Below are 26,024 nucleotides of genomic sequence, written 5' to 3' on the forward strand. Positions count from 1 at the left end.
CTCTTTCAGCAGCTGACAGAGGTATGCTGCTGCTCCTCCTAAAAAGCTGAAGAGACACAGAGGCAACACACATTCTGTGATTAAAACCCCATTGCAAATATAAAATCCTAACATTAAGAACACTGAGCAATTTTTCCGTAATAATTTAAACAAACAGAAGAGACAACAAAACTTCTGTTCTTGCACAAGTGCTTCTTATTTTTAGCTTGATTGTATAAGCTTAGGAGTTTGGGGGCACTGCAACATTATTTCTTAAAAAGCACTTGTAGTTAAGTTCAAATGCAATTCATCTGTCTAGGACATCAAAAGAAATGTTCCATGCACTAAATCCACAAACACTCAGTACATTTACTGGAATATATGTTCATATACACACTTACTGTATACATGCTTGTGTGTATATACATATGAAAAAATACTTCTAAATGAATACAAAATGAAATTGAAAATGTTAAGGTTGAAGCAGTTTGATAAGCAGAAAATTCAAACTTGCAGAAGATTCAAACTTGCAGCAGACCACTCAATACAATTTTGTTCAACACTTAAAACCACAATGGACACTACGGCTGTCAATCATAAATTTGAACTTTTTGAGTGTGTCAGGTTTTGGTGATTTTTTTTTATTTTTTTAAACAAGGTACTTTTATTATTTGTATTTCTACTAGAAAAAATATAAGCGGTTGCATAGGTTGCATGCCTACATGTACATAGGAAAGAAGAGACCCATGGATACTTACCAGAGCTTGCAACAACAAAGTTAGACAATATTTATAAGAAAAGTAGTTAATATTAGCCACTTTTCATTGATCAACCATCAGTGTTTATACAATATGACCACATAAGCTCTTACCATGTGTCTCTTGTTAAAATAATTTTTCAATTTTGAATCTAAGCCAAGCCAATACAAACATCTGGATCATGAGAAGTTTATAATCTTCTAACAATACAAGATTGTTTAAAAACAATTTCTGGATTTTTTTTTTTAAGCCAAATTTATAACCTAACACTATACTGTGATGAAAACATCCAGAAAAAAGAAATCATAACACTACGTCAGAGTGCAAAAAAAACATTTTTTACATTTGTGCATTTTACATTAACTGTTAATGTCTTTAGTTTTCTGTACTTACACACTTTAAAAATTTTATTTGTTAATCTTGGCCTGTTCTGTGAGAACTGGTGTCTTGAGCGCTTAGCGTGCCATTTTCAGCTCTGAAATACTTGAGAGCACACTGTCACAGACAGTATTTGACCTACTAAGACCAATACTATTACTATTTCAAGTAATGTAAGAATTACTTTTGTGTCCTTCAGCTATGAAATATTTGCACGTTACCACTGAATACATGTCATTTCATCTACCACTACTACATAATCTATGCAAATAACATCCAATATATTTGAGTTATAACAAAAAGCAAGTGCTGAATGACGTGAACACACATTCTACTACATTAGTTACTACAGGAAAATGAATAAATCCGGGAAGAGGGGAAGCATCACCAAAATAAAGACAAGCATCTGGCAGAGCAGATCACAACGTCAACACATGTTTTAAAGTGGTACGTATGTACATTTACACATCAGTCTAACAGGAAGGATAACTGGAGTGGGCAGCATACAGCAATTAAGCTAAACCTGTAATATTTATCGTAACTATATTGTCAAATAAACCCAATAAACCATGCATTTTCCCACCCCTCAAGTATTAGACCGTAACTATATAAGTTTCCTAATTAACTGCATCCTGACAGCAAACAGACCCTTGGCACAGCTGGACAGGTTTTCCCACCACTCTCCGCCTCATTTATTTTATGCCTTATCAGAATATTTAGAAAGCTCTGAAGTATATCGGGTATGCGTTTTTATGTTTTGTACAACAGAGAAAAGCTTTCATTGAATCAGGTCTTTTCAGGGTCAACAAGATCAGCATTTTCATCTTCCCATACACCAACTCCTTTGCAAGGACTAGGAATATTGCTATGCCCCCCCACCACGTCTAAATGCTTCCCACCGTAATTCATTAGCACGGAATAACTCCCTCCACTGGGTGTTCAAGTCTATCCTCACTGTTTGTGTAAGATCGTGCACGTGGCTGTCAGCACTTACAGGATTTATACACACTGTATTTGCCCAGACCTTTGCTGTTACACTAGGAAAGCTTTTATCTACAGATGCAATCCTGAGGCATACAATAAAAATGATTTAAGAGTAAACCCTTGTCCTCTGGCAATTCCTGCCACAGCCATCTGCTGCCTTCTACGTATTTCACTCTGGACCCTTCCTCTTCATCTCATTTGCACCTCTAACGCACTCCCCTCCCCAGGCAAGAAAGATACATGGAAGTGGGCAATTGCTAACACAACCACTGATATTCCTGGAGTTGACATGCTTTGAGAATTGAGTTTAAGGCAAAACAACAGATCAAGGCATTGAAATTTATCCATACTACAGGCAACAGAAACTTTTCCCAGTCAATATGATGTACGGAAAGCTGCGTGGTTGCAGAGAACCAAGCCTGTACTAAAACTGTACAGGAACTGAATCTTCTTTCAAGCACCTGTATTTCCTTGGAGACATAGAAGAATTTACCATTTTGTCTAATATCACTTTTCCACAAGCTCCTGAAATTGCCACAATTTTCTTTTGATAACGACTATTTGAAAATTGTTATAACTATGCAATTTATATAACTAGTAATAAAGGCAAATGGCTGTACAATTACAAACAAGGGAAAAGCTCCCTCTTAAAAAGTTAAATTTTATTTCATTAGAACTGGCCCCCAGGATGTCCTTTTGCTAAAGCATTTTTATTGTAGATGCATGCTTTAAATTGCTGGAACAGTCTGTGGAGTGTAATGCAAGCACAGTTAGAACAGAGCTGTGAGTTAAGGCACCAAAATGTAAATACATCGTAGTTCCAAGCACATGACAGTAGGAAAATCATTTAAGCTGGTAAAAGGATGGTAAGTCATGCCTAACTAAGCCAAACAAACGTACAACTTCACATGCACTTATGCTTTATTATTATTATGAATAGCAAGGACTAAACATAACATTACAGTTTAGGTCTACGCTCTGTTCCAAGGTGTGTATAGCAAATTCTTCAGGCAGTCAGGACTACGTATGTGATGCTAAGAACTCTTTTTTTTCCCCTAAAATGTTAACATATTACATATTCTGACAAAAAGATTACTCCAAGCGTCATCTCTTATCCACAAGTAATCATAACTTCTGCCAGAATCTAAGTGCAGTCGTGTGCAAGATCACGTATTCTAATAACTACTAAATTCAGTACAATTTATGTACGTTTTGAAAGACTTGTATATCAATTTCTCAGAAAGAGATAAAATAATGAACATAAAAGGAGGTAAAAGCATTCTTAACACTGAAATACAGCAACAGTCTCTCCATAGCTATGAACATGTTATCATTAGAGAAATCTGTCATACATGGTGACTTCAACCATGTTCAATAATCCCTTAATTGTCTTGGACTCCAGCAGCCATACACAGTCTTCAAGATATGCAAGTAAGACCTTAAATAAACAGAATGAACACAGAGGAACTGAGGGCAAAACATGGGTTAATGAAGTCATGTTTTCCAGAGAAACTAAGTCATAGATTAGATCAAATATAAGCGTGAATTACTTAAGTCACTGAACAGTTAGTAGGAATATTGTTAAATTCCAGATTGTAAAGAAGTTGTTTCACAAAAAATACAACTGCTAAGTAACTTTTTACTTGTGACCCTCTATGTAATTTTCTTCAGAATATGTTTAGTATGGTTAGTTATTCAAATGATAAATGGTATCTTAGTGGAAGCAGTACATAAAATAATCTACATTTTAATCACACTGAAAATAAATAATGGAGTGTGATAAGTATGATACGCGTCCATTAGACGTGCAGCTACCACATGCAAAAACGTCAGTGTAATGCAATACTTTTTCATTAAGAACATTACAGCAAAAAAAATAAAATAAAAAAAAACACCCAGCAAAAACAATCCCCCAAACTTCTAACAAATATCACAGTTGCATGCAGTAAACAAATCCATGTTATCTATTTTAGAAGTACACCATTTATCAAGAACTACGTGCCTTCTGCAAGAGGCACATGCTTGTGTTTTGCCTTATGACCAGTAGGGCATGTTGTAGTAGGACTAACATTTTGACAGTTCAGACAAATGTGTTAAGTCAGATTTTAAAATTCACTATTATCCAAGTGAATTTCAATGCTCAGTCAACCTTTAAAAAAAAATATTAAATGTGAATAAATTTACCTGTCATACTTAAGGCCATTTTCTTTCACCTACAGCTATTAAAGATAAATGTCTTTAAGCAGGAGTTCTTACACCTTCTTTAAATATAAAATAACAGAAAATCATGATCTAGTAATTTTAAAATCAACAATTTGGAAATAGGAGGTAGGAAACACACTATAGCTAATGGACTTTGAACCGTAATCAAATCAAAAGCTGTAAACAAGATTTTTAGACCTCTGAAGTAACAGCATTAAGTTTTCTACTTCAAAACTCCAGGGGACTGACATGTTCCCCACAATTCTAAGCAGGTACCCTTAAAAAAAAAAAAAAAGTTGTTTTTATCAGTGGCTACCAAAAAAAGGCAGAAAATACAAGTGAAGTACCTGGCAAACATTAGCGTTACATGGAATTTACGCCATTTATAATTTCGAGATATAGATAGCTATTCTAACCAAAAATAAAATACAGCTTTCCAAAAGTTGCAAGATCACAGACTAAAGATTATAAAGTCATTATTCAGCTATGGTTTACTCAGCAAAATACAGGTAACTGTTTCCAAATTCAAGAAGGCACGTTTAACACTCTAACAGAAACTACATAACATAGAAGTTAAACATAGTTTAGTTGTACCATTCATTAATAGTGGACAAATTCAGTATTAAGACTGATGTGCGAATATAGTCCCATTGCTCCTGTACAAATTACAGTATCTTCATTTCTTCTGCACAGCAAGAAATACTCTTGTAACTTTATGCTACATAAGAGCATTAGACATTCAGAAACATATTTCTGAGTGTTATACGGTACGTTCCTGAGCACATACTCTTAGCATTTAAGAAGTATGAGGCAGCTCTCACAAGACAATATCAAGTGTTGGGCAGTTAAAGAAGGAAAGAAAATAAAAGTAAAAACACTAATGGAAAAGACAGTCTTTCAGCTGCACTGTTACTTTTTAAAAATTGCTAGTCTAATATTGCATTTGTTTGGAAGTGTTACTATTTCCAAGACATCAGAGCTTGTCTACCTACTAATAAGTAAACTACCATCAGGTACTGCACACACAGGATGAAAACTGTTCATAATCCAAATAAGACACTTTTTCTACGTTTCATTAAAATACTCTGAGAGAAACTAAAAATTAACTTTTTACCTTGATTAAAGACGTGATCACAATTGCTCCAGCATTCACCATTGGGTTATGAGGCCTGTCTGTGAAATAAAGTTTTCAATTACAAATATACCCCAAGACACATTTGTCAAACAAAACTAGTCAAGTGTTTAAGTGAGAAATGATAAATGTTAATGTATGATTTAAAGCTATGATTATGGAATATAATCCTAAATTAAAAATACTGTAATCCAACATTATACACAATTTTTTGTAATTTCTGAGCAAAGTATTTTACAGCTTAGAACAACTCAGCCTAATGCTACTTAACAGTCCAGTAAATTAATCAGTTTGCCATCATTTCTTTTCCTGAAAAGTTTCAATCCTCTCCAGTGTTCCAAGATCTGATCAATGCACCATTTGCAAGTGGAACAACCCAAAGGGACTTTCCAATTTTTCCTCTAAGTTACCAAATTTCAGTGATTTTAAAAGTGTTCCAACAAGTCCTTTAAAATAAGAGAATTCAAGTTCTTGAATGTCCTCATTGCTGTACATAAATACAGTATCCTCATTCTTTTTAAAAATCAGATGTTTCTATTGGCAGCTGCCAAAATACAAATAACAATTTACTTATCCTCGCTGGAATTTATCTAACTTTATAACTGACTTGCATATACCTGCTACACAAGTTTTTCTTTTTATCACTAATCACCATATTAAGAGTGGTTTTGCATTCCCAGTCATTCTTGGCTGCTCACGTGAATGAATCACTTCCCCCCCACCCCCTGCCCCTTTCTTCTTTTTCCAAAAAAGCTTTCCTTATCAGCTGTCTTCGTTTCCCAAATACAAGTTTTCATTCATTAACATTTACGTCCTACAGTTACTTTTTTTTTTTTTTTTAACTAACAGTTATGCTGTGGCTTCTAACTAGGATATTGATTTTTGAGGGTTCTGATGTCTGAAAACCTCAAGCAATTCTCAATACATTAATATTGTGACAGGTTTGAATTCTTTTTATTTGCTGTTACGTTGTTTATCTCCAAATTCAGAAAAAGTATTAATTTAAAAAAAACACACAAAGTGTTCACTATTTTTATACATAATACACACACGCACACTAAAAGGAACTTGAGATGATTGCTTTTTGGAGATTAGTCTGATATTCACGGTACATACACACACACACATTTTCCCATGAAAATCACACCGTCATGGTCAATGGCACTTAGCCATCTATGACTATCAGATAATCTCCAAAAATTAATAATCTCAAATTCCTTTTAGTATTTTTCAGAAAATCAATATTAAGAGGAACTTAAAAAAATAATAGTCAAGTTATTCTGTTAGTGAAAAGGTAAGAGCAATACCTTCTGTCTAAAAAAGTAAAGCTCCCCCAAAATACAAACTTAGTGTCTACATACTATTTTTAAAGTTGTTAGTGCCATTCCTTATCTCTCTGCAACACTCATGAATTGTTCTCATTTAATCTGATTGTACTTAAGATCCACCTCCATTGAAGGTCCTGTTCTCCTTGCAAGTAACCTGGGCCAAATATATTTAACTTTTGATTAAATCCCGATTCTAAGTAGCAAAAACGTAGCATTTCTATAACTTCCTAACTCTGTCTCTCGTTAGGGACCAAAAACAAGAACACAAGTCAAATGACCATTCACAGCATCACAGACTGCTGCTCAGAAGGGACATCTGGAGGTCATCTTCTCCCTCTCCCACTCGAAGCAAGGCTATTGCCAAGGTTACATCAGGCCAGCCATGCCTTTATCTTGGCGAGTCTTGAAAACCTTCAAACATAGCAAACCCTCTACCTCTCTAGACACCCCGTTCCTCCTAGATGACAAGTTTACCCTAACATTCAACCTGCACCTCCCAAGGCACAGTGTGGGGCTACTGGCCCTTGTTATATCATCTGCCACTACCAAGAAGAGCTACACAAATCGTCATCTTTGCAATTGCTCTTTAAGGGTTTTAAGTGGCTCCCAGGGGAGACTTCCAACTGCTCCTTGGGAGTTATATGCCCTGGACGACACAGCACCTTGGCAACCCTCCACTGAAACCCCTTCCACTTTTTCAGTGTTCTCCTTGAACTGGGGATCCTAACTCCAGACACACAGTCCAGCACAACGCTGGCCTCATGCATGATGAGAACACGCTATCACCCTCATTTCTTGCTCTAGCTACACTTCTCTTTTTTCCAGCTTCCTCTCGTTAACATCAGATATCATTCCAGTCCATAAACAAGTTAACAGCTTAATTGTATACAACCCCATTCTAAAAAGTATTTTGATAGATTTTTTGCTCTTGATTCTTCTGCACATCTCTATGGTTTCGATCTGCCACACAGTATAAAGCAAAAAACTAATTTCCAATGCCCACATCACGTATTTGAATAAAAAGGATGTGTAATGGTTATTTAGCGTTCAGCAACTCAAAAGCTTATCAATGTGGTAAGTCCACACAACAGAATGCACCCTCAAAAATTCTAACACATCTCATTTCCTTGAGGATGTCACCACTTACTTTCAATGTCACAAGGTATTCTTGGTTACTTTTTCCTCTACTCTGAAAATTCCTCTCTCACTGCCTAACATCTCAAACTACATGTACCAGTTCTGCCCACTTTACAACCAACACACCACCATGTGCTGACCTCATATGAAGAATGGGAAGAACCTTCTGATGAAAGGAGACACAGATTTTCCTGAATATGTGCTTTTGAAACGAAGCTGTGTTTTGTTCCCCCCTTGACGAGCCAACAAGGAACAATCACTGTCAGAGCCTTAACGGCTAAGGGGACGTACAGCAGTCTGGCTGACCATACACTTAACAAAAGCTCTTCTTTGAGGGTCTTTCCTACTGCTACCTAACACCAGCCCATCACAGAGCTGAGCAGAACACCTTCCATTAACTCACTGCTCCCTCTTCTAAGCAGAATAAACCCTGGTAGGGCATCCGGGTCCCAGGAAAGCAATTTTCACTATTATCTGGATAGCACCTGATAATGCTATCCAAATGCTTCCCATAAATAGATATCTGTAATTGGCAGATAACCTGTTCATCTTGCCACAATAGCTACAGGCTTCTTGAGAGGTGGCTGATGCCCCAAGCCTGTCCACGTTCAAGAGGCATTTGGACAATGCACTTAATAATATGCTTTAACTTTCAGTCAGTCCTGAAGCGGTCAAGCGGTTGGACTACATGATTGTTTTAAGTCCCTTCCAACTGAACTATTCTATTCTACAACAAAGAACCTCTCCACTGACTTAAGATATACTGGGGCTTTTTAAGGGCCAAGATGCCTTTGTGCGATGACAAGGAATGAAGATTGATACTGTAATTACAACAGTTTGCCAAAGAGGTAAACAAACTCATCTATTAATCTTTAGAAAGAGGTATCAAACTCCGCAAAGCTAACTGACACACACCACTAAAAACACACACACACTCTCTCTAAATATAATCAAATAATAAAGACAATGACCTGCTCGGCCTGCAACAAAAAAAGAAAAAATAAAACAAAAAAAAATCTTATACACAGCTTCTCTGCAAGTCTGGTATATTGCTGTGTCATCTCATACTTCAGAGTAAGTTCATGTGTTTATCCTTAACAAAAAGCACAAGTCACAATAACCCTTCGATTTTAACAGGGGTGCCCTGATTAAACGATTTGCCTCTTGCATAGACAACCCACCTAACAGCCTCTGAACAGTAAGTATATTCCTCTCTGAGACAGTGCTGTTTCTCCTGTGGGAAGGAGATACTTGTCTAGAACAGCCTTTTACATAGAGAACTGCAATATATTTAATAGGCATATCTAAATTCAAAATAAAAGAAAATATAATTTATTTATTTACCTAAAAATCTCTCCACTGGAGATCAGTTTTGAATGGTGAAAAACATGTATTTTTTTTAACACATGCAGAAAAAAAAACTGCTTGACAATTAGCACTATTGCTCCAGCAACCTGCCACGCAATCATGCCACATGCAAACTAGACCCTTCCCCTAATAAGCTCAAGTTACAGTGATTTTCCTCTGCCAGTTCTGACCTTTTTAGTCCATCATTGGCCTTAGACCTTTCTTGTACGATTGCCTTGCAGTCTTTAAACACAGAAAGCAGAGGTTGCCACACATACACAATACACACATTTTAATAAACAGAACAGTTCACCGTGACAAGTTTTTTCTGAAATTACATCAAAATGTGTTTGTCCAATACAAAAAACTTAAAGAATTCCATCTTCAGCTAACAAAATCCTTCAGCAGAATAAACAGTTTCCTGGCAATCCCTCGGATACAATGCAACATTTATTGCTGGACTGAGTTTACAAACAACTGCATTACTGGACTAATTCTACAAATAGCTGTCATCAAGAGAAGGTCCCATGTATGGATAAGAAATACTAACTGTACATATATACAGGTATTGTCAGACATGTTGCACCATGAACTCAACAAGTATGAAAAAATCTGCAAACTGCTCGATGACCATAAAAATTATTCCTGATGATGCCTATTTCAGACACATTTTACTATGTACAATTCCTGATCTACTCCAATCAACTAGAATAATCTGCTTTTAATTAACATGGGAATTGCTTTAGTCTCCTCCAGAAATCTGAATTGTTTGATGGGCCATATGTTCCCTTTGATAACAAAGTTTTAAAATTGAATATTCACAAGGCTGTAGAATTTTCCAAATTTCTATTGCACAACATGGATTTTACTGAAAACATACATGATTCTTTTTTGTTATGAATCGGCATTTTTAGCTATGATTTAAAATTGTCTTGTAATATTCCCCATTCTTTCCAGCTTGAATCTCAATACTAGTAAACAAAGAAGTGAAAGAACGCTGTTTCAGAATTCTTTAATGGAGTCACTACAAAAAAAGACTTTCGGAAGCATGTCTAGCCAGTTTTCAAATACCTGCATATCACTTCATAAAATCCTGATTACATGCATGAAATTCAACTACTTCGGAATAATCAGAAAGCAAACAGATTAAATATCTATATTATATACATTAATTTTCAAATCTGACCTTGAAGGTAGTTATGTATGCTCAAACTGCCAAATACTCCGCACATCCGAACTTCGTACAACAATTTAAACCTACAAGTAAAATGTAACCCCTTCTCCCTTTCTTCTCTAACAGAAATTCAATTTCCCTTTCTTTCCCTATAACTGAAGTGTTCCTACTTATTAGGCTTCTACCTTCTGTTTTAGTCCTTCATTTAAGAGGCTGTTTGGGTTAGTTCTAACACGTTTTCCTCATGTCAGTTATGTCAGCCGCACAAGCTTAAAAATTAAAATTTCTATCATGTAAATTCCTCCTGTCTATTGTTTTCATGCACACTGGTCAAACTTTCAATAATGCCAATTCTCCTATTGCATAACAGTCTTATAAACATCTTAAAGTCTAACAGTAAGATTATAAAAGCCCACAGCCTAACAATTCATCTTGTCTCATGGTTTAATTTTAAAAGTAGCAATAAAAAGAAAACGCCTACTATACTGTTGGTCTTTTAATTAAAAGAACCAACAACATACTAATCCAAAGGAAAAAATGGGCAGTTTTCAGCACCATCAAAACTTTTTTTATATGAAAGCTTTCTTAGGACACGAAAGACAGTCTTCTTCACACCGTACAACATAGTATTGGAAAAAACTAGGAATACAAAAACAAGACAGCAAAGCTTGACAAAATGCTTAATTCCCTCTTGGAGATACATTCACACGTTAGCATTTCATTACCACCTACTAACATAATACAAAAGACAACATCTATTGTCAAGATCCATTTTATTTGTGAATTTGGAAAGATGATTTTTAAGGTACGTACTAAATATAATTATATATCATTTCTATATAAATTCAACACAGTGCTTGACAAATATCATCTAAGCCTTATGCTGTTAATTAAATATTAATTCCAATACCATGGCAACAGAAACATTGTCTGTTCTCTTACTGAGAAGGATCTGCTAGAAGAAACATTTGTGTTTCAGAGATAGCATCCACTATTTCCTCTAAGGCTACGTGAGTCATCCTTCTCAGATTTTTGCCATCATGTTTTTAAAAATAACATTTTCATGCTTGAGAATTAATATAATACGAAAAAGAAATAATCTAGGTAAGTACTGTACAAGAAATTCTTGCTAAAGCACTCCTGCCCCAGGAAAAAATAAAACAAAATAAAAACATTGTTTTGAATGAGTAGCCAAATTCAGTTTAGAATAATGTGTGGGAAGATGTGTTCAGTTTCGCCTTCTGGAAACTAGCCAGCACTCGCCTTTGGCTCCAGCACCTGCTTCTCAGAGGGCTGAGAAGGAAAGTGATATATATGTTCCTTAAAATCAATTTAACATCTTTGATTCTTTCACCACCATTTTACAGAGGGCACGATGAACGAACACTTGCTACCGACTCAACTAAATAAATATACATTTCAAATACCGGCATTGTCAAAATTATTTTTTTTTCTTACAGCTGGATACTAGCAAATAGAACAGAAGTTGTAAAGCATCTTTTACTAGCACTCTAAATTAGGCAGAAGTGGGTGATAAAGGATAAGCCTACCTTGCTGATGGCAAAATATTTTGGGACATTGTCTAACAGTAAAACTTAAGAGGATCAGTAAAATTGAAAGACTGTAATTTTCTATATAATAGAAATATATATATAAAAAATTAATATACATAAATATATATAATATATATTTTTTATAATTTTCTAAAATTGAGTATTTGCATTATTAATTATTATATATGTCTCTTACCATCTTCATTCAGGAACAATTTGTTGAATCTTAATCCACTAGGCTCTTTACCAACATATCTGTGCACGTACTCTGTGCCAAGATCATTAACAGCAATAGCGTATTTCAAAGGCTTTACACAGGACTGAAGACAAAATGGAACTTTGGTATCGCCAACAGAATGCCTGAGAAAAACACAGATGAAGATGTTTAAAGTTTCCCGTTCACCAGCTGTGGTGAGTAGAGACTGTTAACAAAAACGCCCAAAAAAAGAAAAGCAGATTATTACTGAGTCTCATATTGAAAAACAGGACAAAAAGATGTAAAGGTTTTAACAATAGCCTCCATAAGCTAAGCATAACAAAGTCACTTGCTGGTGATTACTGCAGATGTAACAAAATAAAAGCAAGTTCAAAAATGGGTTTGTACCAGAGCAAAAAAAAAAAAAAAAATCACCTCAGAGCTCTTACTATTGCACTTACCCTACTCAATTGCAAACCACATACTCAAAAGGGCATGACCTGAATATAGCCACTCTACATATTTATGTCTATACTAACAAAGATGAGATACAATTCAGTTTTAGAATTCGAGGGCAATAATTAAATATCTGTATTTACATCCCCTTTGATAATGGCATAGGTATTTTATTACAATTATTAAATGCTATCTTTTGGAAGGTTTACTTTCAACATCTAAGTCAGACTGCATCTTGGAATGACTCATACAAGCAGCATATGCCACATCTAGAGCAAAAGGCTCCGAGCAACCGCTTGTCTGATGGCAAATTCAGAAGTGTATTTGCTGCTTTTTTTTTTTGCAGAAAATGCGAGAAGGTTTCACAGAAACTCACGAAACCATTTTGGCATTATAAAAAACTAACAGTACACAACATTGAGCATTACAAAAATGAGCATTATCAAAATTTTCATTAGTACGTGTTATAATATCCAAAAAAAAAGCAAAATGTTAATTTAAAATATTCAAAGAGGACAACATTTTTACTTTCAAAGCTCTTTTACTATAAATAAACTATAATTCAGACACTTAAGCAGGGAGCTGAAAAATACTTCAACTCACTTGTACAGCTCTTCTTCTAGAAATTACAGGGCATGTGGACAATAAGAAACAAACAGAGATCATAACAGATCACACTAAAATGATCCCCAGTCCACAGTCACCGTAAGCAAGTCTGATGCTCTCTCAAGAATTCACGATTTGCTTGGGACACACCAGTTACCTAAAAATTATGGTACTTGGAATATGCAGTATGACTATACCAAACCGCAAGACAGCGGACACACGCAAGCTGATGAATATCTCACACTGTTTAGACCCAAAGGTGGGCACCCAATAGTTCACCTTGCTTCTCAGCTAGACAGTGCGAGACACTCCTTTACTTTTGGGCTCCTAACTGTCTCTGCTACACTGAGTCGCTATTCAATAAAAATAAAATCACTCAAGACGTATCTAAGACCTATACAGACCCTTATAGGAGAAAATTTAATAAACCTGAAAAGCAAAATCACGATAAGTTCTGTCCAGTCCACGTCTTCATTTTCTTTTTAAAGAATATGGATATGAATTTTTTCAATGACTTGTAACAACCCTATAATAATGCTACAATAAGAATACTAACATGTAGAAAAGGAACTAATTTTTAAGTACAACATGACATACAGAAAAAAAAAACAATGTAGCTCGCGGCATGGGTACTACTAGTAAAGCCCTTCAACTGCCACGGATTTATATTACATAAGCATTGTCTCTACCTTGTCCTTTGGTAATCACTGAAATTACCTACAGCTTCATTACTGTGCTTGGATCGTAAGCACAATATAATCTAGCTTTAAACACACAGCATTTACAAATACTATGTAAAAATATTTTATAATAGCAAAATAAATAAGCTTAAACAGAGAAGTTGAAATAATGTTAAGACAGATGACCAAGTGGATTTCACTTCTTAAAAGACTCCAATAAAGCTTTTTCTTTATTAAACCATGAGGTATCATGAAGTGCTGCGTATCACAGAATACCTCAAGTTGGAAGGGACCCATAAGGATCATCACATCCAACTCTCTGCTCCTTGCAATACGTCAGATAGTTTAAATAATTGAAACAGCAAAATCTAGAAGTTAGACTATACCTCTGTCCATCCACTGTGCAAAGTGAGACACCCCACAAATCAGGGCTGAACTTGGCCAGTTGTGGAATATAGTCAGCAACCTATCACAATGTGAAATAAAACCAGAGACATTACAGCATCCAAAATATTTAACTATATGTTAACATATTTTAATTAAAATAAGTGCCAACAGAAACAATACACAAGTCACAACTGAATTATTCCACTAATAATCACCTAGTATATCTAAAACGTCATTACAAATTATTATATTCATTAGATCATTATAAATTTTTTTTTTCCCCAATGAAAGTACAAACTTCAGCACATTCTAAGAAGAATCTCTGTTCTGTATTACGGCATGTTTAGCATTTTCAAATCATACAAAGTTTTAGCTTGTAACAAAGTTTGGGGTTTTTCAATTAATTTACTGAAAATAAGCACTAGAATAAACTTTAATTACGAACACAGGCATGGCGTTGACAACTATTTCTGTCACACAACCCAGACAGTTGTGTAGTCTCGCATAATTATTTTTTTTAGACTATGTTTAGTCTGACAAGTTATATAGCAGTTTTACAGTTTATGTAAAATGAAGAATAATGATATTTTCTCTACACCTCAAAATAGTAAAAGATCGTTAGAGGCAAGGAGCTTTATTTCTAAGACAGTTTACAAGTTGCAGACATAACTGAACTTCCAAAACTATTTATCAAGTTATCAGTTTTACATTTTGCTATAAACATTAAGAAAAGATCTCTCTACTTAACAAATATATTTGGGTAATATCAACAAATCTACATAAGTTTGAAGCTGAATTTACAAACAGGTTACCTTTCCTCCAGATTGTTTTTTAGCACTTTCATATAACTCATCGATATGTGAAGTAAACGACATAAAATCTGGAATGACAAACTTCCTCCTGAAAGCTTGAGTAAGCAACACAATATTACTTTGTACACACCTGCAAAGAGTTAAAAAAAAAAAATTGTTAGTATTTTGACAAAGTGCTGTCAAAAAGCCTACCTAAACAGCAATTACATGCTATTTAAATAAGCAACATCAGTCCCTTGGAGTTATATGCCTATATGAACAGAACTTTATTGGAAAGACTTTTCAATTTTCCAATCCATAAGTTATAAATAATTTTAAAAAAATATTTAAAATTGTTCCATTGCGTTTGCTTTCATGCCTTTTTATTTAAGGCCCTTTTTTGAAGTTTCAACTGTAAGCTTGTACTGCAAGGTACTGTCAACTTGCCTTCAAGTAGCATCTACACTTGCAAAAGGGATCTAAGCCACCCAGTTCCTAGGATTAGGACATGTGACAGCCATCTAACCCAACCCTTGTCCAAAGAGTGATAATTCCAGAGTTAGATTGGACTTCTGAGGCTCAGGGTTGGCTTCTCTCTTTCCAACTGGTTTCACCACAAACTGAACAAGACGACTGCCAACAGACCAAACTGGTGTGAGTTTCCACTCTAACAAGAGCATACCCCTGAGGAAGTACTCAGCAACATCTTCTAAACTAAACAAAAGTTAACAGTGACCAGTACTGGAAGTGTCTTGCTTCAAAGTATCACCAGTTAAGGAATCTTTGCTGCTTTTTAACCCACAATGCATTATCACCCACACCCTCTGAACATCAGCCCATCTGCTACATTTAGAAAACTGATGAGGTAAAAAGGAAAGGACTTATCTAGGAGAAACAGAAGGAGGGAAGGATCAAAACACAAGCTGAGACACGCTGCTAAAAGTAGTGTGCCAGTGGGTGGGGGGTGAGCAGGAGCCGGGGTGGAAATCGGGAGCCGTTATCAGGTCAGCTGAAATACAACCTGATAAAGGGTATTAACAGCCCTATCCCAGTGCAAGGAAGAGAAAGGGAGGTTTAACACCAAACAAACGATTTCCTTAACACCCTCATACTATGCAGAAACGAGCTGTTAATTCAGACAAATGGAAAGTTAACATCTACGCCCATATTACAAACAAGCACATCCCTTCCAATTAAGACTTGTAATTTTTTAGGGAAATACTTTCAGTTGGAATAGATACTTCCAATAATCCTATTATTAAAAGTCATTATCAGTTCAAAATTAAGTTGCATGAAGACCAGTGAACAGACAGAATTATCTTCCCTTTGAACCCCCCTCTCTTTTTTTAAAGCTTCAGTTTGAACTCCTTTGTACTTAGGAAACTTTATCCCACATTTAGCTGACAAGCATTTCAAATGCTGGAATGCACTACCCTCCACAAGTGAAAGAGAAACAGTGGAGAAGTTTCCGTTGTACAAACCGGTATCTTAAGAGTCACTCTGTAATAAGCTGCTTTGATCGTCTGTTAAAATAGCAATTGAGTTGGTTCTGTTGTAATTTGTCATGCTTATCCACTCCTTTTTTTACATATCTTGCAGAAAAATCCTGTCCATTTCTGTTCCCTGCAGCCTCCAATTACAGTTACCTACTCCAGGTGCAACAACCCCTTTTCAAAAGTAGCAACAGTTCATGGCAGTGACACACGCTGAAGGAAAAACAATGCACATAGGCACTAGGCTTAACCTTCGGATGCACTTCTACATTGCCTGAATCACCTGGACAGCATGAAGAACTCTTGTAAGAAAAAAAAAAGTTCACCTAAACCTATTAGAGCAACTCAAGAAAACAAAGTGTGGAAAACAACAAGGAGGCAGTATGCACTGAAATACAGTCCTCTGATATAATATTACATTTCTGAAACAGGAAGGGCATTTATATGCTTCCCAATTCACACCAAGTCTAGGATTCAATAATTCAAGCGTTTTAAGCTCAAGATTGAAACTCACTGCAGAAATAGCTGTGCTGGCTAAGGACATTACTTATTTCTGCAAGAAGTTATTGTTCCCAGACTTCTGCCAAGCTCGGTGTCCGAGTATTTACCCCAGTACTCCTTAACCCAGGCAAATCATATGAATTCACAGGCATTAAGTATGGGAGTTCAATTAATCTAGACAGGTATTTGGAACAACTACTGCATTGACAAGAGGACAGGGTCCCAATAAGCTTCAGTGAGCAGTAATATTTTCACTCAGCAGAGGAAACGAGCCTTGACAGCCTCTAATATTCTGCAACCAGCATTCGTCCCCACTGGTTTGTGTTCCAGGTAACCCTTTGGAGACAAATGCTCTGAGGCTCAGGAGAAGCGGAGCAGTACGAAAAGGAAGGAGGAATTTAAGTAAGGGAGGAATTTACGTAAGTGAATATATTGATAAATAAAAATCTTTCTACAGCCAAATTTTACTAACAACGTAGCCCTTACCCCCACATACTCTAATGGTGTTCAGGACAGATACACTAAAAACCTCCCACCTCAAATTCTTCCATTTTTCCAGACTTTATAGTCTCACCATAAAAATTCTGTTTTGCCAAATCCCAATCCAAGCACTTCTTCCCCCATTTGAAAACGCGTCTTTTCAAACTATAAAACATCCCTGAAACATTTGGGTTAGGAAGATTAAGATCTATAATAACTTTCACTGAAAGTAACAGTTTCTGGTTGTTTTTGGAAACTGAATCTTTGGTCTCCAGCATAAAGTCAGGATCACTTTGTTTCCTTTATCATACAACTTGTTACATTTTCCTTTTTTTCCCCCCCCCCAAGTTCTGGCTGGGCTTGCTGATTATTGCTTCCCTGCACAAAGTAAACACCTGCTAAAAACAGTGTCTGAAGTCCCACCAACTCTGAAGAACCGTTAGGCCATCTATATAGCTGAATGGACACCTTTCTGTCATGTTTGAAAAGCTGCAGTATAAACACTACAGAAAGGAATGCAAAACTCCATTTCCAACTAGCAAGACTAACTTGGTAGAAGTGTTACATATATTCAGACATTTTAGAAAGACAAAAGTGACATTATTTTGACAAAGGAGGTATTAACATTATAACATAGCAGAAGTCCTCTACATCTGTCAAAAGCTTTCTCATTGCTCAAGCAAATAGGATGAAAACATTTATTAATACCGGGGTTGAGCAAATCTAAAATGAAAGTTTTCCCTCAGGATTTGCTACACAGAAAACTGAGAGCAGCAGAGCCACTCAGAAGCAGATAACCTTGTTTGAGGTCCCGCCTCAGAATGTCAGGTTTATGCCTAGAACACAACGTCCCCAGATTGCTGCTTCCTACCTGCAGGTCAGGGAGATCTGGCTACCAACACCACAGTTCCCGGTCAATAAAGCTGGACAGACAGCACCTTGTGACAAAGGCTAAGCCTACAAAGCCAAGTTAGATATTCTGAAAAAGAACTGAATTTAAACCTCAGAGCTGTAACTGTTAGTCAGTAGCCATCATCTCACTCAAATTTACACCATTTTTCAACATAACTCACTCAATTCCGATTGCCTCATGCCTTTCCTTCACCCTCCCCTCCACTGACCAAAATATTGTTAGTTAAGACATACAGCTTTTTGCAAGTCTCCTACTTTTTCTGTTAGCAGTGAGCTGTGACTTGAAGGAAAAGCTAAGACGAGTAGGAGGATTTCTTACAAAGATTATTAGGAATTTTTCTACAAATTAGCTACAATGTCATAGAAACATACCTATAAAGTAGGATACGTCAAAACGTGCACGCTTCATGAGGAAGATTAGCACATACAGTCTTCCTATGTGCTAAGTTGCCTAAGTTTCATCTGCCAACACTCGGATAGTACTAGTACTACTACTTTATTAAGTATTACCACAGCTAGGGTACAAAAAAAAGAAAAAAATTCACATAGCAAGCTAACTCGCATGCTGCGCTGCTTTCAGTAAGCAGGCTGTTCTCCACAACGTATCATTCATGCTACAAAGACCACGTGTTATGTTCTACAGATGCAACATGAACAGCTAATTCAAGAAATTTGTCAAGCGCTCTCTCTGATACGTGCACCAGTGAAGCCCTCAAGAAACTCTGGAGATGAAAGATTAAAAACCCGAACTGTTCTGCCTGTAACAGGGAGACTTTTTTCCACATTTTTATTTAAGTGGAAAGTACTGTTAAGCCAGAAATCTTCAAAGGAAAGCAATTTTAGTCAAATTGGAGTCTAACGTTTAGAACAACTAAAAAGGTGCTGAAAGTTCTATTACAGAGACAGGCAGCGAGCTAAAATATTTTACAGGTAATTTCTACTGGACTCATTTGATTTAGTCAAGCTTATGCTACCACTACTCTATGTCACTTATCCTTGATGCTTTATTCTATCCATCAGCTTTGGATTCAAATTCAACAGGAGAATTACACCACTGACTTTTACGTGTAGTGAACTGAAGCTTCAAAGTCCTAAGGTAAGTAACAGCTGAGTAGACACATTATTACATTTCACACCTTAAACACCTGGAGGAGAACAAAAAAATACAGGAATCCTTGTACAAGTCTCCACACAGCAAATGCAGTATGCCTAGGGGAACAGATAACTGAAGTTTGGGGAGTTTTAATTTATAAAAAAGGTTAACACCTGCTGCTGCGAATGAAAATCTACTATGTGAGAAGAGATTCACCTCTCCACCCTCTGCATAGTCTTTATGGTCAAAACTCTTCCTACACAAGAGGCAACCACATAAGCTTTCCACAAATTGTCATAGTAACAACCACTCCTCTAAACAGGGGATCACGGGCATTATAATATTCAGCCCTCTAGTTAGCAATCACTTGTCCTTTTTTAAATATAGAGCCCTTGCCAGAAATGTAATTCATAGTTCACTATTACAAACAAGCCTTCTACTATAAACGTAATGCATACTAGCAAAAGCATTTCCTTTCCAATCCAACCATACTCCCAGGAAGGTTTTCGACTCTAACAATTTAGAGCTGTGCTGACAAATAACCAGTGAAGACCTGGTCTTGAACTTAAATACAGAAATTAAGTTAGTCCATGTTGTATCTTTAAAAAGTATCCCACATTTGATTAAGGAGTTGACTGGTTTGTTATTTTGTCACACACAGAGACATTCATTTTTTCTCAATGTACTTCCAAAAATGTTTATATATATTTAAAGATATATATCAGATACACTTTCTGTTTATATAAACTACGTAAACATATAATATAGTATAAGCATATATACATATAAGTATATAAAATATATAGTACACAGTATAATATGTAAACACCCCTTTTATATATACTTACATATTTTAAATTGTAACTGAGAGGAAATAGAACTAAACAGCATTAGCTCACAAATTCAAAAAATGCTATAGAACAACAAAAATTAACCAATTTTGATAAAAGTATACTCTTCATGAAAGAATCAAGTTTTAGATATTATGTCATTTACCCTGTAAATGGAATAAAAATATACACTGAAAAAAAATAAGTCTACAGATTTTATTTCAAGATTTAGGAGCCTCTAAACTTACAGTCTTTTGGTAGACAAAAACTGTAAGTAGAGGAGCAAAGGAGTGGGCTTGGAATGAACTGAAGACAACCTGAACAGTGCTTATATTGTTCAGTTAACTCACCACAGACTTCTCTTACAAAAAAAAAAGTATCATTGAAATATGGCACATAAATCTTTTCCAAAAAAGACCAAAGCAGTATCTACAGTACCAACTGCTCTCATTTCTACATATCTTGAAATTTAACTTCACTGTATTTTTTTAATATACTCACTTTTAGAATTAACTACCTACATACTCACTACATCTCACTACAAAGCAGCAGCATCCTGAACTTCAGATAAAAAACTGATGATGCAGCGAGACAGAAGTTTTATGTACTCATACTAAATACTCCATGCTGCATCGATTAATTTATTTGGCATCTGATCAAGAGTTGCAGTATGGGGTCAGATATACACGCAAACAACACTGATACAATGAACTCTTGCAGAGATCACACAATCTGTCTGCTGTGTGAAACCAGTGAACAAACTCATATGAAGACAGCATCAGTAGGAGCGTGTGTTTGACTCCCCTTCTAATTACACTTTGATTTATATACCTTATGTCCCTCCAAAGACAGCAGTCGGTAACACACAGACACCATTCATTGAGAATTATACATTGACAAAAAGCTTACTTTTTAAAAAGGTCTTTGTCCAGCATAACACCATCTGAAGTTGTCTGAAGGGTCAGTCTTAACATATCCATGCACTCTTTCAATCGGGGATCAGATGTGCGTAATCCTGTAGATTTGAGTGCCTAATTCAATAAAACAATAATTACTAAAATGAAAAAATACGCTTTTACAATCAAGTTCTCCACTGCTCGGTCTCATTTATCAAGATAAGAGACAACTACCACTGTGTTATCAACACAGAGACATTCTGACACCTTATTGATCCTTTTGCCATTTCCTTCTGCCACTTTGACTGCATCTGATGTCAAAGAATTAACATCATTTGAAATCCACAGTGGTCCAACTACATCTTTACACAAGTGCAAATACTACCTGCCATGGACACAGATGCTTTCAAGCATGCTCTTTTGCGCAGCAGAGAAGTGAATAACAATACTAGTACACTCATTCCCTTAACTACAGAAACAGTGCGGGGGGCGGGGGGGGGCGAATATAATTACATTCCTTGCTGCAGCTAGCCATGTATAACAGAAATTCTTTGCTTTGTATTCTTGCATTTAGAATGTTAGAAATAACCTCATAGTAGTTAGCTTTCTACAGCACTCTGGAACAGTAAACTTACAGTTATGAATTTATGAACTGGTATTTTTTCTTGTCCTTCTGCAATAGTATAGAAAAGCAGATCTTCTAAGCTCGGAAGGAGACCTTGCTTCACTTTACTGAAAAAAAAAAACCCAAACAAAACATGCACAGATTAGTTTAGTGCATATTTTTATTTACACACATTTTTGCATTACTCACAAGTAAACATATTTTCACTACCAGTGTAACTACTACCATTAATTTCAAAGAATGCTTTCACCAATGAACACAAAGCTTACTTCAGCTTTAAGTAGGGAAAAAATTGTACTATTAAGAGTAGCACGCATACACTTCATAATAGCAAACACTTAACTGCAACATAGCCGTGTTTTTACTGACATACATTTATTGCTAAGATTATTATTAGAATTCTTTTGGAGCAGCTTCATCACATTTCCCTCAATGTTACAGAGGATACGCACGTTGCTTGCACAAAGACTAAAGTATTTATAAGACTCAAAGACCTACATGATTCATAATAAAGCTGTAAGAGAAGACTGACCCAATGATTCCACAGGCCAGAAAAAGGAAAGAGATGATGAATGTGCATTATTTTCTTCATATTAGTCCTGGTTTTAGGAACTCCTAGAAGGAGTCCTAAAGCCCTTGTCCTTCTAGAAACTTATGGAAGCCTCAACAGTTACAGGGAAAGCAAGCAAAGCCATCTGCAGCACAGTACAGTTACCTGAACCACCTCCGGCACCAGCAGCAGTAACTCTCATGGTGTGTACTTGGCAGAGGAAGTTAACATGCAGCACAGATACATCTTTAATGGTCACTATGTTTATCCGTGTAAACACATTGTCCCTCAAAGAGTTCCACGTGTTAGCTATTTTACTCTGAGATATGCTTCCTGTATGCCCAAGTTTTTCTGTAACTTCCATCTCAAACTGAAACGTGGAGAAAACCTACCAGATTAAGCATCAAGAAAGATGAAGCATCAAGATTCCAAGGAGAAAGCTCTAATACTGACAGCTTTCCCTCAAAGCCTTTGGAAGTTCTCTAAAAGTTTAACCTCAGAGTTTTGCCTTTCCTTGATGTTCCAAGGGACCCCACAGCAGGCAGGAGCACAGGCCTGTACTCAGTTTTTTACTCAAGTTCTTTACTAAAACTTACTTCCCTGTAAGTACAGCATCATAGCATACAGCTGGAATGTACACTTCCAAACTGCTAGAGGCAGTGATAGCAAAGGGCTTCCAATCTACTCTTTTGGTCCCCTGAAGTGCTTGGGTTTGTTTCTAGACAAAGCCAATGTTCTGATGTTTGAGAGACAAAAATAAACAAGCACAAAACAAAACAGTTCTCTAGTAAACGTAGACATAAACTAAAATGCAGAGTATGCAGTCTTACGTTATTTTAGCCATCAATTTTAAAGCTCAATCTTATGATCTAATAATATCGGCAATGCTTTGTTTCTATACTGTAATATATAAAAGTTATTGCCCAAAAGTAGAACACTCAGTAGCAATTTATCTATTTTTATGCATGCGTGCACATGTGTACCAAAAGCAGGTATAAGTTCTAATCATGAAATTTTTCACGAGAGCAGTTATTCTTTGAATATTGGTAGTCAGGGTTATAACTACAAAAATAAAATACTACAAGTAAGGACAGACCCTAGGTAGGCCAATGCAATCTTACAGGCTGACATTTAATCCTCCCTCTTCTCCCAATACTAGCTTACTCTAGCCCAACAACAGGTCAGATTTATGATTATTTTTAATAAAAATCTGATTATATCCAAATACTCTTTAAGACAACCTTTAGATAGCACTCGCCTCCCTCCTTTCCTCATAACTAGCAGTGAAAACCAGCAGTAAAAATCTCACTTCTCATTTTCCGATTTATTTAAAACACTGTACTTACATACTGAGAACAGAAGACAGCTTTGTAAGCCAACAGAACTTTCCTTGTCTTCCAGTCTGGATTTTTTTTTTTTTTTTTAAATGATGCTGGATGACTAATGCACAGACAAGCAGGCAATTCAACCAAGACAAACACTTCCAACTACCTCAAGCAAATTACTGAACACCCTTTTTCCTAAAGAAAATTCAAGTCTTCCACACAGCACATTGCACTTTCAATCTTTTGAGAACAGTATGTCCAGTCAAGCCAACAGAACCAGAATTACTAACACACCAACGAAAGCTTCATCCTGTATCTGCATCCTAACTCTGCAGCTACATACTTTGTTTTTTAAAGCTATGCTGAGTTACACCGTCTACACCCCTAGGTTTTCCCCATTTGCGCAGAGCACGTAACTAAGCTCCGCAAAGCATCGAGTTTTAAGGAATGTCTCTGCTACAAAGCTGGTTACTGGATTGCTGAAGGTCTGACTGAGGAAACTTTCATACCTCACTTTGACAAAAGAAGCCGGCAAACAAATTGAGAAATTTTAACTGATAACCTATTTAATTACAAGATTCTGAACTATTACTCAGAATTTTACATCTGTTCCAAATGTGGAATTTCTATCTGGAAGGGTGCAGAAAAAAAACAAACCCTCAGACATTTGACCAAGATTTTTATCTGCCTCTTCATAAGATTTTAATCTATTAAAGAGATGTGCACCTTTCACAGCATAAATTCTCTCTTGACATAGTTTCCATATCTTTCACATCTGCTGCTGTTCAATATTGGGTCAGTCAGCCTAATTTAACAATGGATCTGCACTGACTGCCAAAGCAAAGAGGATGGCATTCAATATATTTACAGAAAATTGCTTTTTGTCAAATAGTCCATCTTTTGATAAAGTTTATCAGCTAAATAGAGGTGAAAAGGCTTGCTCTGCAGTTTATCAGGTCAGTGATGTAAGTAACTAATGTTTGCTTAACCTAAAAGCTATGTTTTGGCACTGGGAGCACACTTAGCAAGATAGTGCTGTTCAGCACACGGTGTAAAGAGCTGTTTTTCAAGTCAGGGAACTTGCAGTTTCCACAGCTGATTTAAAGTGGTAATTCCAGTTTATTCCATTTCAAGAATAATGACTTTGATACTTATTTCCCTTCTTTAAAAAAAAAAAGAAATTAAAATTAAGCACCAGACTACTACACAACTAGACTTCTCCAGTGGTACTCTCATCTGTGGGCTAGAATACTGGTGAATGCTCCACACCGCTCTTTAAATATAAACAGAATACAGGAGTTGCAAGCACAAGGACTTTGTAGTCCTTAACGTTCCTTCCTTCAGCTCTTCCTTTTGCATCAGCACAATGCTTATACCAGATTCCACACAGGCTTCCATTTTAACAAAAGCGGAATTATGATTTCTACAATGTAAAAGATTAAATTTCAAATACAATGAAACACTCCTACTTTGTACTTCAAGATGTAACTGGCAAAACGTAAAACAGGATTCATAGAACAAAAGATACAAAGATACGATACTGCTAATAATAGTTAAAGACTCATTATTAACAATAAGACACCAGTCATAAAAATACAAGGTCACAACTGTCACAGGGGGTCCCTCAGGGGTCTGTATTAGGTCCAGTACCGTTCAATATCTTCATCAATGACATAGACAGGGGGACCAAGTGTACCCTCAGCAAGTTTGCAGAGGACATCAAGCTGAGCAGTGTGGCTGACACGCCTGAGGGACGGGATGCATCCAGAGGGACCTGGCAAGCTCGAGAAGTGGGCCCATGTGAATCACATCAGGTTCAACAAGGCCAAGTGCAGCGTCCTGCACCTGGGTTGGGGCAACCCCAGTATCAATACAGGCTGAGGGATGAAGGGATTGAGAGCAGCCCTGCCAAGAAGGACTTGGGTGTACTGGTGGATGAAAAGCTGGACATGAGCCAGCAATGTGTACTTGCAACCCAGAAGGCCAACTATATCCTGGGCTGCATCAACAGAAGCGTGGCCAGCAGGTTGAGGGAGGTGATTCTGCCCCTCTACTCTGCTCTGGTGAGACCCCACCTGGAGTACTGCATCCAGCTCTGGAGTCCTCAGCACAGGAAAGACATGGACCTGTTGGAGCGGGTCCAGCAGAGGGCCACGAAGATGATCAGAGGGCTGGAGCACCTCTCCTATGAGGACAGGCGGAGAGAGTTGGGGTTGTTCAGCCTGGAGAAG

At 36.5% G+C, this 26,024-nt stretch overlaps 1 protein-coding gene across 2 annotated transcripts in view; it reads right to left on the bottom strand.

Moving 5' to 3' along the window:
- Nucleotides 1-26,024, bottom strand: part of GLS (glutaminase) — a 68,493-nt gene that overhangs the window by 37,755 nt on the left and 4,714 nt on the right. For both annotated transcript variants that reach the window (XM_063340404.1, XM_063340405.1), the window contains exons 2-7: nt 21,929-22,025; nt 21,307-21,428; nt 15,110-15,239; nt 14,297-14,376; nt 12,169-12,332; nt 5,416-5,474 (exon numbers count right to left, since the gene is read on the bottom strand). In XM_063340404.1, coding sequence (XP_063196474.1) covers nt 5,416-5,474; nt 12,169-12,332; nt 14,297-14,376; nt 15,110-15,239; nt 21,307-21,428; nt 21,929-22,025 — 652 coding nt within the window. The remainder of the gene's footprint in view (nt 1-5,415; nt 5,475-12,168; nt 12,333-14,296; nt 14,377-15,109; nt 15,240-21,306; nt 21,429-21,928; nt 22,026-26,024) is intronic.

Source organism: Chroicocephalus ridibundus, chromosome 7, assembly GCF_963924245.1.
Source record: "Chroicocephalus ridibundus chromosome 7, bChrRid1.1, whole genome shotgun sequence".
NCBI classification, from domain to species: domain Eukaryota; kingdom Metazoa; phylum Chordata; class Aves; order Charadriiformes; family Laridae; genus Chroicocephalus; species Chroicocephalus ridibundus.